Source organism: Vulpes lagopus, chromosome 17, assembly GCF_018345385.1.
Source record: "Vulpes lagopus strain Blue_001 chromosome 17, ASM1834538v1, whole genome shotgun sequence".
In the NCBI taxonomy this organism is placed as follows: Eukaryota; Metazoa; Chordata; class Mammalia; order Carnivora; family Canidae; genus Vulpes; species Vulpes lagopus.
In genome coordinates, this window is record NC_054840.1 from 42196139 (window position 1) to 42209299 (window position 13161).

Here is a 13161-nt window from a genome sequence, read left to right on the forward strand (position 1 = left end):
CTCCTTTTTTTTTTTTTTTTTTAATTTTTATTTATTTATGATAGTCACAGAGAGAGAGAGAGAGGCAGAGACACAGGCGAAGGGAGAAGCAGGCTCCATGCACCGGGAGCCCGATATGGGATTCGATCCCGGGTCTCCAGGATCGCGCCCTGGGCCAAAGGCAGGCGCCAAACCGCTGCGCCACCCAGGGATCCCGATCCTGTCTCCTAATGTCAAACTCTTTACAAGACTTTTCCATCACAAATAGCATTTAACATTAGGAAATACTTCTAACTCCAGTGACTTAGAAACACATGATTTCCATTGGCCACTACTCTGTAGCTGGCAGCAGTCAAGCAAGGTTTGAAATTCCATTAGGAAGCAGCCCTTCTCACGCCTCTCACTCCAGGCTGGGTTTCCTGTCACCCTTCCTGGGCTCACTTTCTCTTATGAGGGAGCAAGAGAAGGCTCCCCAGTCCATGCAGGTCTGAGATGTTTTCCTTGTCCTTCAGATCTAAATTTAGAGGTCACCTCTACAGAGCGCCCTTCCTTACAGCCCAAATTAGGTCTCTGCAGGGAAAGAGTATCCATGATTGAGAGGTTGCTTAAGAACACCTGGGCCATAGCTTTGCCATCCACCGATGGGGACCTGACCTCACTGATGCTGAATTGGTACGATGCTTGTCAACACTCCCTTAAAGAGAAGCTCAAATAAAATGGAGATAAGTGGAAAGGTGATGTAAAGCCCCATGCATAACAGGACAGTTCTAATGTGGCAAAGTGGGGTTTTTTTGTCTCAATTCTGGAAGGATTTTATACATGCATAGAATGAGCCACTGGCAGCTTAACACGGGGGACCAGGAAAAGCCAGACAGCAGCTGCTATGGCTCAGGGGAGCTCCTTGCTGCTGTTATGCTTTGTGTCCTTCGTTAAAAATAAATGGGGACGCTGTCGTGTGGCTTCTGCCTACTAATCCGTGACACCTGAATGGCTGTGGTCTCCTTCATGCTTCTCACTCCTAGCATCCAGCAGTTTCCTTTGTAACACTACACTCCCCATCTTCATACCTCCTACGTATCTCACACTCATGTCACATAATACATTCATACACTGAGATCAAATAAAGTTACATACTTGAATAGTCGCTTATTTTCTGTGTCTAGTCCTCTTAAGCAAAGTCCGTGAATCGGGGAATGTGAGCATTTTTCTCACCATCATTCCACCACTGCTTGCGCCAGAGTGCCTGACACACAGGAGTCAGACACACTTAACTAATTTTCTAAGTAGATCAATGTTGAGATGATAACAAAGACTCTGCAATGGTACCAGGACACTGGGTGTTGTTTCCTCCTCAGCCAAGCAGTGGGCAACTATCCCCATCACCAGGAAGAGTCAATAAGTTGGTCCTCTCTTGCCCCACTTCCTGATTCAGTAGAAGCTGAGAATCTTTCCATAGGTGGGAGCTACAGGGTAAGAGATGGAGGTGAGGTAGAAAGGTGCTTCCCTGGCTCTCCACTCCTTCAGTGACATTTCTCATTGAATCAGTACCTAAAAATTTCTAGTTGTTTCCATGGTGTCCTTTTGTACATATACACCAACAGGATATTTCACAAAAGTAGATAAATTAGACATTTTCAAATAACTTTATAAGAAACCTAGTTTTGAAGGCTTATTTCTGGATACTCAATGGCACTTGCCCCCTGGCTAAGAAATAGCAGTTACAATTCAGACATTCATTAACAACTTTTTATTAATTCACATCATTTCTACATTTTCATTATTTGTTCTTCAAAATAAAATGATTGTTTTAGCATAATTCACACAATCAACTGATATATGTTAATTCAGACCAAAAGAAGCTGTTCAAATGAAAACAGTCTTGTCCAAGACTAATAGGTGTCACATGAAGCCCTCAGTCCCAGCTCTGACCACAATTAACAAAAAATGATTCTTGTCATAGAGAAAAGTTTAGTGAGAAAGACCCACACCTGTCTCCTTGCAGCCCTTCCTAGAAAATGCTTTATCACCAGAAACACGAAGTTAGGCAGACACGAAGTTAAGCAAATGTTTGTAGACCCCAATTCTAATTTAATGCTGACCAAGCTTTTCATTCAGTAAGTTATAGATGAAGCAGTTCATAATTTATAACCAGGATTTACAATAAAAATATGTGAAAAGTTCCACATATAGTATTTTCTTCATTGATAAAAGCTGATATTTTCTGAGGTATATCTTTCACTTCATAGTACAACGTGTTTACTGTTTCCATGTTAAGAAAGCTTCGATCCTGTTTTTCACAGCTGCCTCACATCCTCTAACTTCCTTACGTATATAGACTTAATATTGAACATGTAAAGCACTCCCACTGTTTCTGTTATTAAATACATTTTGATATATAAATTATTTCAACTTTTTAAATTGTTCTCTTGGTATAGATTTCCAGGAGAGAAGATAAGGATCGAAGCATGTGAATATTTTTATGGCTCTTTCTGTGTTTGGATATTTAACTATTTTACAAAAAGGATGGGTTGATTTCCATCACTCTAGGACTCTCAAAGCATATCACTTTCATAAAGACCTCATCAAAATTCACTTTAAGTTTCAATTTTTTATTATAAAAAATATCAGTATCTCTTTCTTAATTATCAGTGGGGTTGAACATTATTCTACATGTTTATTCTACAGGATCACATGAATTGTCTATTTATCTATTCACATTTTTAGCCCATTCTTCTGTTTCTTTCCATTTTTTAAAAGGTCTTCCCAAGGGCTGCTTGAGCCATGAAAACAAATCTGACCTAAATGCAAAAGGCCTTAGAAGCAAAATCAGCACAAACCTGCCATGTTACTGTAGAGAACAGGGTTGTCACCAGAACCACATTAGCAGAAAAATAATCCTTTGAAGGAAATGTCTGCTTGACCTACTCAGTCTTTAGAGCTGAAGGCATTACTGTGGATTTGAGGGCCACACTTCATTAGGAAGTTGTAAAATTTGCTTTTAAATCATCAAATAACTTTTCAACAAACACAGTGATTGGTCATTAAGGATAAAGCAGGTTATATGTAATTACGCATCCAACTAAAGAGTAGGGAAAACCTACAGAGCTCATTCACTGCATGATCTGATTATACATTCATTGTTCAGCACTCATAGACAAATAAAGGTTAGGGTAATTTGGATCCTGCATTTTCTGAGGTTTTGGGTAGGGAACACATCCCATGTTACTTGATATCACAGAGAAGGGCAACCCCACGGAGCACCCAGTGTTCCGGGAGCTGGGTCGTCCTGAGGTCCACGGCGGCGATGTAGTTCAAGTCCATTCGGACTGGCTTCTTGTAAATGGGGCAGGAATAAAACCGAGAGTCTCTTAAAGCTACAAAAAAAATCATAAAAAAAAATTTTGGTGAATTTCTAAATTAAGCAGCCCAAACAGAGAGCAGAGTCAAATTTGTGCATTCTAAAGATCACTCCAAAGTTTGGCTAGAATGAGAGAAATTCTTCCTGAGGTAAGTCAGTCTCTAGATGTGAAGCAGACACACCTGCAGGTTTCTAGGAAGTGACAAAACAGCCAGGCATCTTCAGGTTCATCCCATTGGCCTCTTGTCCCATGTCCTTGAGAGTAACCCCTGCCCACGTGAAATGACTATGAACTTCCCACTGCTTCCTTTCCACCCATCAATTCAATATGGCCCCTCCACCCTTTCTCCTTTACTTCCCACCAAACCTTGTGCATGCACACCCTCTCCATTTTTCTCTCATCGCTTGCCTTTGGCACAAGGCATCTGTCACTTTTAATGTCCAGCACCAATGCTCACCACTATTATTTCAGCATATTAGGATTATGATTTCAAAATCCTGCCTTCAACCCTCTGTACCATAGTCTAAACCACATTTGAAATCACAGGACAGAGGACATTGCCTATCCCTATCAGGGGTGGTAAGTTATCCACGTGTGCAGAGGAAGAGAAGTAGCTGGGAAGCAGAGAGCCATGACACAGTTCAGCTCCCTGAGATACAATCAACCTTTTTGGAGTAGATCAATACATGGAGTTCCCAAAACTATATATGCAACAAAAGGCAACCCCTGTATGTTCATCTATCAAAGACCCTTTCTAATGCATTCATCCCTACCAAAGGCTCACTTTCTCTCCAGTTTTGGAAACCCCGTGTCAGGGATGAATCCAGGTCTTAGGGGTCCTTATACAAGGCAGAGGGGCAACGGGCTTCAAGAAAAAGAATAAAAATTTACACATACTAAATTAGGCTTTGGAAGAAGCCTCTGCATTGAGTAGCTTGGAGGTTCAGCTTCCTCAGCTTCTCATTCAATCTACACCACCTGCGCAGTTTATCTGCACATCTCCTAGTATCTGGCGCAGGAAGCAGTACATTATCTCTTCTCTCCCAGTTGTAAATTATCTCAGCACAAACATGGGGTCTGCACCCATCCTTGCACTCCCCTACAAGACCAATATTATAAATGACCGCCACATAAGCATTCAGACAAAAACACATTTAACTAAGAGGAGAACTTTGCTTCGGTGAACTCGTGTGACATGTGTGGACACTGAAACAGGAAACAGCAACTCTCAATTCTCTACATGCAGTGTTGACATAGTGCTGAAATTATTTCCCAAAACTAACTTGCTCAAGAATCCATCTTTTTCCTTCAAATTCCAAAAGCAAGCCACCTTTGAAAGTTAAGATCTCATTTTTTGGCCCAATAAAATCTCCTATCTGCTCTGCCATGTGTTTTTATATCTCCACTGTGATTCATTTTATTGGAAGAAGTTAAACACTTGAATATGATGATATTATACATTAAGTTTCAATATAAAGCAAATATTCTAAAGGAGTGGTTCTTAACCAAGGATCATTTTACTCTTGGGGGACATTTGCTACTATCTGGAGACTTTTGTGGTTTACCACAACAGTGAGACTGCTACTGGCATCTAGTGGGTAGAGTCCAGAGATGCTGCCAACATGCTATAATGCACAGGACAGCCCCTCCCAAAAGAGGACATTTGGACCAAAAATACCAATAATATCAAGGTCAGGGAACCCTACTCTAAAATAGACTCATACATAGCTTACAGTACTTTAGAACTATATGTTCACTTAATCCCACAAAATTACTCATTAGAACCAATTGAAATTAAACTAACATCTAATTTTTTGTGACATCTAATTTTTAAGTCTAGGTGTTATTTTTTAAATTACCATGGGAATATCATTAGTAATAATTATTAGGCAGTGCATTCATGGAGTGTAGTTAATATGAACATTCTGACTGATCTAATTAAATAATCCTGGGATCTGTAAATATATAATAAATGTTAAATATTGTTCTTCTTGATGCAAGTTTGACTAACATCCTAAATCTTTAAGTCACCCATTGTAGTCTCACATTTGGTGCAAATGTAATTATAAGATGTATGCAATAATTAATAGATGTAATTATAATAATTACACCTCGAGAAGCATTTGACCACTTAGATTTTAATTCCAAAAGAAAAGATGAATTGGGGGTAAAAATAGCATTCTTTTCAATAAGCAGGTAAAAAACAACTCTCGGATATATTTATCCAATTTTATTCATTTGTAGTTGCTGTAGAACCAAAGGTGCCCATGCCAAATCACAGCACCCAGCAAACTTCTGCAGTAGGATTAGAAGACACTGAACATACCATTTCATAGTCAAAGTGCTGACAGACGCTAAATAACCACATAAACAGATGATTCAAAACCATTAGCCCTAGTTAGACAAAGAAATTTGAAGATAAAACCAAACATGCTAGGTAGGTAAAGCTAATCAGCTAAACATATTTAAAGCTTTAGGGTCCCAGAAGGAGGAGCAGAGACAAGAAGCTGTCTAAATTGGTGAACTCTATACTTTAGGATCTGAAAAGCTTGAATAAAACACCTTTTTTTTTTTTTTTTTGAATAAAACACCTTAAGGGAGTTTCATTTTCTGACTCTTTCACTTCCCTCTCTAGCCTACATTTTTCATCCAAGTTCTAGTATATCATTACATCAGATGTTCTTTCCAATATCCAAAATAATCTAGTTACATAGAGATTCCCTATATAACCTTTAAATCATCCTTTTAATTTAACTCCTCTTTGCAAAAAACATTTAAGTGATTAAATGGTGCACTCATGTATTTCTTTTAATCCTTCAACAAACATGTGAGTGAATATATTAATAATAGCAATTGATTTATTGTATGATATGTTAGACACTGTCGGCTTAATGCCCTTCACAATCCTATGGGATGGGTACCATTATTAAATCCACGTTGCAGGTGAGAAAACTGGAACATAACAAGGTGAGCTTGTTATGTAGGTGATAAGAATCAAACCTGGCCAGAATGGGTCAAGAGCCTATGATCCTTAATCTCATCAATAGTCAGAATGTAAATGTGTGTGTGCCTCTATGTCTTTGCAGGAGGATGTGAAAATGTAGTGGAGATAACTAGATGACTGACTTCAACTTATAGCATATTTGAGACTCCTCTAAAGCCACATGACTAATTACTGTAGTGATAAAACCAGAAGTGCAACTCAAATATCCAGGTTCCTGATCTTTTACCTAAGCACATGGTCACCCACCCCCACCCCACCATCTGGCAGGAGAGGTGGCCAGCAAGCCTGCAGAATGCAGAGGAGGCCACAGGGAATAAGCACTCTCATCCAAATAGGGCAGAGTCTGTGTCTCCTTCACCAAGTATCTGAGAAAAATAAACTCATGACTTCGAAATGCAAAGAAGCTATCCTCATTTTTAATTTAGGCTTTGTTTTGAGGCTTCATCTCAGACTCCCCAGAGACTCACTAAATGCATAGTCTTAAGTAGAAGACTAACCATAGGAATTCCCAGAGGTTTGCATTCATCCCACATTCTGATAACAGTCTTGGTAGCTGGAAATCATAGGCAAATTTCATACATCTCTATACCTTAATCTCCCCACCCAAAAATAGGGATGATATATCTTACAGAGTTGTTGTAAAGATTAAACAAATTAATATATGTGAATGCAATAATCCTTGAAATGCAATAGACACCCGAGATGTATTACATTTCTTCTCTCTCTCTCCGTACACACACATGCATACACATACGCGTGCACAAATATATATGCACCTTTACCTTTTTACTGAAACAAACCCCTCAGTTTCACATTCCCCATGACTTTAAATGAGTCCCAGGTTTATAAACTGAAGGCGGATTAAATTTCAAGGAGCTCAAAAGTCAGGAGGCCTCTACCTCCTCGTCACAGCATAGGGCTATTCTCACCCCCAACCCACATCTGCACAGTGTTGCATCAGGGTGGGTCATAGGGCATTCTTAGAAAACACCTTTTCTCCTCATTAGCTGCACAGAGCCTGAGATCCTTCTCACCCTACTGAGTGCCCAAAGGTACATATAAATCTTGCTTCGTTCCTCCAAATGTTCCAATCCCCATTTTCCCATCACATTGGCTATAGTACTGAAGTTCATGTAGAAGCACCACCTATACAGTAATCTAATAAGGAGACATATCTTTCCTATGTCACCTCTTTTCAACTGCCTTTGAGAGTAGGAAAGCTAAAGTTGATGTGGGAGGCTTTGCCTTTTGGGTGAATTCCATACTATTTGGGTGACTTTCTTATGATGTCCTAAGAATCTAGGGACACATTATCCAATTTTTAAAGTTAAAATAAATATCTAGGGATGCCTGGGTGGCTCAGCAGTTAAAGCATCTGCCTTTGGCTCAGGTTGTGATCCTGGAGTCCTGGGATTGAGTCCCACATCAGGCTCCCTGCAGGGAGCCTGCTTCTCCCTCCACCTGTGTGTCTGCCTCTCCCTCTCTCTGTCTCTCTCATGAATAAATAAATAAAATCCTTAAAAATAAATGAATGAATAAATAAATAAATAAATAAAATATCTAGACTTCTTTTTTTTAAAAACAAACTGGTTTTATATGGAAACTAAATGGGAGGAAGATTTTTCTTTTACTTTATAAGGGAAATGTTTTTGCAACATGTTGACTAGACCCAATGATATGATAAAGCAAAAATTCTACAACATTATTTTGGTTTAAAGAACACTTAATGATTATTGCTGTAAAATAACCACCACCCTAGGTCTTCACAGCACCCTAAGAACCAGTAAAGCTGAAGCCCCAGGCAGCTTGCTTGCCTAGGCTTAGCCAGACACATTTATCCCACCAGATTCAGTTGGGGTTTGCCGAGTAACACTATGTGTTAAGAACTGTGTGGGGCACCTTTCTGTTTCTTTCCTGATGCCCATCTCTCCATAGACTCCTCTTCCTTCAAGCACAGCATATCCATTGCTACTCAAGCCTCTGCATCCTCACCTTTGCTCCTGGATATTAGCAGAGCTGCCTTCTGTCACCTGGATCTCAGCTCAATATTCTCTTCTCAGTGAGCCTCTTTCCAAACCCCTGAAAACTATCCATTCTCTAGCATAGCACATGTGTGTTTTCCCCATAGAAAAGAATGATCTGAAACCAAATGTTCATTTACTGTCAATTCTCATTTTCACGGGGCTAATGTATACGAAGTCTCTATGAACACTGAATTAGCAACTACCAAACCACTGCCCCAAGGGTTTTGAAATACAGGGCAGATTTCCTACAAGCCTCTGGTCCCAACATTTTCATCCATCCCTCAATACATAACATTATTGTAGGTGTGTTTTTGTTTAAAGATATCGTCTAAAAAAAAATACCTTCTTAATCTATATCATTGATTCATTCACATTGGACTCAGGACACTTTAACTCAGGCCTCAGTGAAACTTGTGTTAGACACATGTTTTCTCCATAAGGCACATCACAGCCTTCTCCTGCTGAGGAACCCCAGACAGCACTTCAACACATGCACTTAGGCCACTTTAAACAGCAAACAGTACAAAAATGTGAAAAATGTAATCCTATAAAGACCACGGAAAGGACACCTGTTTACAGTACAAGAGTCAAGCAAACAGCAGGGTATCCCCTCAAGCACCTCAAGTGGGAATCAGCCTGTTGGGTGAATCATATCTTTTGCTGTTTTGTGTATGCCTGCAAGGAACTGTGCCATAGCATGGATTCGGGAATTACAGACAAAGGTTAGAATTCCTAAGTACAGAATCCACGAGTAACAAGGACTAACTCTATTTGCTTCTTTTTTGCTGCCCGTAATCCTTACACTGGGATCCTCAAGAATGGGCACTCGCCTGGTCTTTCCTCACTGCTGCATCCCCAGCACCAGAGTGGCATGGCAGATGGTCAATACCAGACACATACTCACCAAATGACCGAGTGAGCTCATGCTACTTCCCTCTGCCAAGAAAAGTCTATCTCCAGCTCCTGTCACACTCATTCTTAGCATCATAGCACATCTCAAAAGCGATCTCCACAAACCTTGCAGGCATTGTTATGTACTCCTTCTCAGCTCCCAGAGCATCCTGAGTGTATCTCTATCTTGCCATGTATCAAATTCTACTTTAATTATTAGTTTACTTGCCAGTCTCCCTAATCCCTTATGGGCATGATCTGCCCATCATCATCATCATCGTTGTGTCCTTTGTACCTAAGATAGTGGCTGCATGTATCAGGCATCCAGAAAATATTTGCTTAAAAAATAAATATTCATAGTTTATAAACTCTCTTCCCTTGACCCATATTTTCCCAAATGTGCTATTTATCTAAGAGACAGGGATACTAGAAGCTGTCTTTCAAAGAGGAAATGGTCTATTCTTTACTTATTTAAAGAAAAAATCTATTGTGTTTCTGTCACCAAGTCAGTACTTCCAAGGAAGTCCTTGGGATCCACCATCACAGCCACCTCCAGAGTGCATGGCTTATAGCAAATATTTCACCACATATATGTACATGTACATCAAATCATCATGTTGTATACCTTAAGTATATGTAATTTTTATTTAAAAAAATTTTTTAAATGAGATGGACAGGGAAGTCCCACATGTGCCGAAAGTTGGTTATTGCAGAGGAGATATTAGCTCGGGGAAATGTAATAGCAAAAGCCTTCAGAACAGGCCAACAGTGGTAACCCATTTAGATATTCTTAGACTTGTAAAATAGAACTTTGTCAAAGTGGAATAGTATGTATGCTTCATAGACATGCTATTGTGCTCACAGGCTGAAATATGAATCCAACATTTTACCATTAGTTGCTAGATTAAGCCAAATGTCCCTGAATTCAGCCTGGCTTTCATAACCTGGCTTAAATCTCCAAGATGGTAGAGTGGGCATCTCCTGTAGGCCCTGTGCAGTCCTGCCACCACTTGTCCAACCTTCTGGGCCCCATCCAGGCTCTGCCCCTGAGACCCAGCCCCTGATCACTTCTTCCCACTCCTACCCACCATCTTTTCCCACTATCTATTAACTATTCCAAACACTTGCTTCTTATCTCATCAGCTAATGTTTCATGAGTATCTATATATTTTTTACCTGCTTTAGTAGATAGCAAGAATGATCTAGAACCATTGTCTCCCTGCTAACCCTCAAAACATGCCTAGCAGTCAACAAGCACTCATTAAACATGGGCGTGAATATGAAGGCTGATAAAATAAAATCCTCATGACATGATAACAAAAATAATGAGATCTTATATTTATAACATTATCCAACCTGATAATGCCAGCCATCCCTGAATGCACAAGACAACTTACTGTTGTTTTCTGCATAAATCCTTATGACAGGCATCAGCTCAAACAGCACTTTTGGTTTGGATTCAATGAGTTTCATGTTCCTCTTGTCCCAACCAGCTCCTTCAAGATACAAGCCATAGACGTAGACACCTTCTGTGGGAGGGGCAGAAATGTCATCCTTCATCCACTTGGTGACTTCGTTGCAAAGCATCATATTGTCCAAGGCCCAGCCTTTGTTGGCACGAGTTATTTCCTGCTCAGGACAAAAACAAGAGGAAAGGACAAGGGGAGCGATTACAGGCTCATCTTAACATAAAGAGTGTGAAAGTGATGAAAGTGTAATCCCAAATTACCCTAATTCAGAGGAAGTAGTAAAAAGTAGTAAAAAGATTCTCTCATAAACAATACCCATGTCCTAATTTAACCATCTGTTCTCTACAAAGAAAGACCAAGTTATACCAAGTATAAAAATAACAAATAAATGCTCTAAAATTCAAGCTAGCAGCCTGAGAACAAGTTGTTGGATTTACTTTCAGGACGATGTAACTGCTGGTGTCAAAAAGGACAGCCATTCTCTGTCTTGTTATAGTCTTTAAAAACTATACTGATAGAAGAAAATCTTGTAGAAGAAAATCATAATAATACAACAGGTGTAAATCAGAACTATTACCTGGCGCATTGCAGTTAAAAATCCTTGGGGGTTAAAGAAGCCTGTCATCCAGAAGCAGTGGGGTCGGCCATTGAAAACCCAAGAGGTAAACTGGCAGTTTCTTTCTAGAAGTTCAGTAAACCAGAAACCCAATGTACTTGAAACCCATGATGCCTGAAATGCATTCATCGAAATAATTAATATAGGCTTACTTCTGTTTGTAACCAGCTATGTTCACAGAAATAAGTTACAAAATCCCATATTCATGTTTAGAATTTAAAAAGTCCCTAAAATATGAATTTCTCTTGGGTTCTGACATTTCAGTTTTCAAATGATTCTTCTTCCTCCTGATATGAAGATACAATAGAATCGTCTAATCATCACAATGAATTCCAGATCAATCTCGCCCTCAGTATGCCGGTCAAAATGTCTGATGTCAACAGAATCACCTTCCACATACAAATACACTCACTATTGGGACCCCTGGGTTGCTGAGGGGTTGGGTATCTGCCTTCAGCTTAGGGTGTGATCCTGGAGTCCCAGGATTGAGTCCCACATCGGGCTCCCTGCATGGAGCCTGCTTCTCCCTCTGCCTGTGTCTCTGCCTCTCTCTCTCTTTCTCTCTCTCTCTCTCTCTCTCTGAGTCTCTCATGAATAAATAGGTAAAATCTTTTAAAAAAATAAAAAAATAAAAAAATAAATATATATACATATATATGTATATATATATATATACACACACACACACTCACTACCAATTCTGCTATAAAGCAATTAAAACAGCTAATTTAAAAAATTAAAACAGCTAATTAGAATTAAATTTCATAGGTTTCAACTATTTCTCCTTAGATCACATTTTTTCCCTTAGGTTACATTTTTAATAGATACACTATAAAACAGGGTCTTTCTTTACACAAATGTGCTTACGGTCTCTTTAAAATATATTCTGTGGATGACAAATCATAGAAGCCTTTCTCCACTTCTCATTTTTAATGAGGCAAACAACCATTATTTTCTGAAGTTCTTGTCTCTTAGAATGAACTTTTATTTCCTCTGATGAAGGAGCAGAAATTGAAACACAGGTCTTTTACCACAAACAAATAAGTTGCACTCATTGCCTGTATTAGTCTGCCTGATTTCACACGTGGTACTTCTATTACTACAATTGGCACGGGGTGCCTGGGAGGCTCAGCAGTTGAGTGTCAGCCTTCGGCCTAGGTCGTGATCCTGGAGACCCAGAATCGAGTCCCACATCGGGCTCCCCGCAGGCAGCCTGCTTCTCCCTCTGCCTGTGTCTCTGCCTCTGTGTGTCTCTCATGAATGAATAAATAAAATCTTAAAAAAAATACAATTGGCATGGATATGTCATTAGTGTTAGCAGGAACTGTACTGGGTAGGTATCTCCAAATCATATTTTGTAACATTTTACTGTAATTGGAATACTTTATGTATGAATAAATGCAGTGATCAACCTGTGTGGATATGCTGCTTAAATTTCAAATTCTTAAGAATTAATTTGCCTATTTTTCAAGAAACAGTGAGATTCCAAATACTGATAAGCTGAATAGAATAAAAACCTGTAGAAAAAAATCATAATTTTAAAATTAGGTAACTCATTTGATCCTATCTTTATGGATGTGTTAACTAGAAGAGATGTATTTATACTGCATTTAATCTGAGGGTACGGGAACCATTAATGTGAGGGTCCCCCCTGGCAAGGATCCCTGTTCTAGAGCCTTCCAGGTACTGACCAAGCTGAGTGAGCTGGTTGGGTGGGGAATGAACCTGCAATGGCTAGTGACCAGGTAAGTTCTCCCTCTGTCACTGGCAACAAGAAAGGTCAATCCAGACAGAAAATTCGCTGGCTTTAGGAATGAAT

The 13161-nt window shown here is 39.5% G+C and overlaps 1 protein-coding gene across 1 annotated transcript in view; it reads right to left on the bottom strand.

Moving 5' to 3' along the window:
- Positions 1-2469: 2469 nt before the first annotated feature.
- DNAH5 (dynein axonemal heavy chain 5) overlaps positions 2470-13161 on the bottom strand; it is a 213886-nt gene continuing 203194 nt past the window's right edge. Inside the window, exons 77-79 of the mRNA XM_041731659.1 lie at positions 11304-11456; positions 10655-10886; positions 2470-3353 (exon numbers count right to left, since the gene is read on the bottom strand). Coding sequence (XP_041587593.1) covers positions 3202-3353; positions 10655-10886; positions 11304-11456 — 537 coding nt within the window. The 3' untranslated portion in view covers positions 2470-3201. The remainder of the gene's footprint in view (positions 3354-10654; positions 10887-11303; positions 11457-13161) is intronic.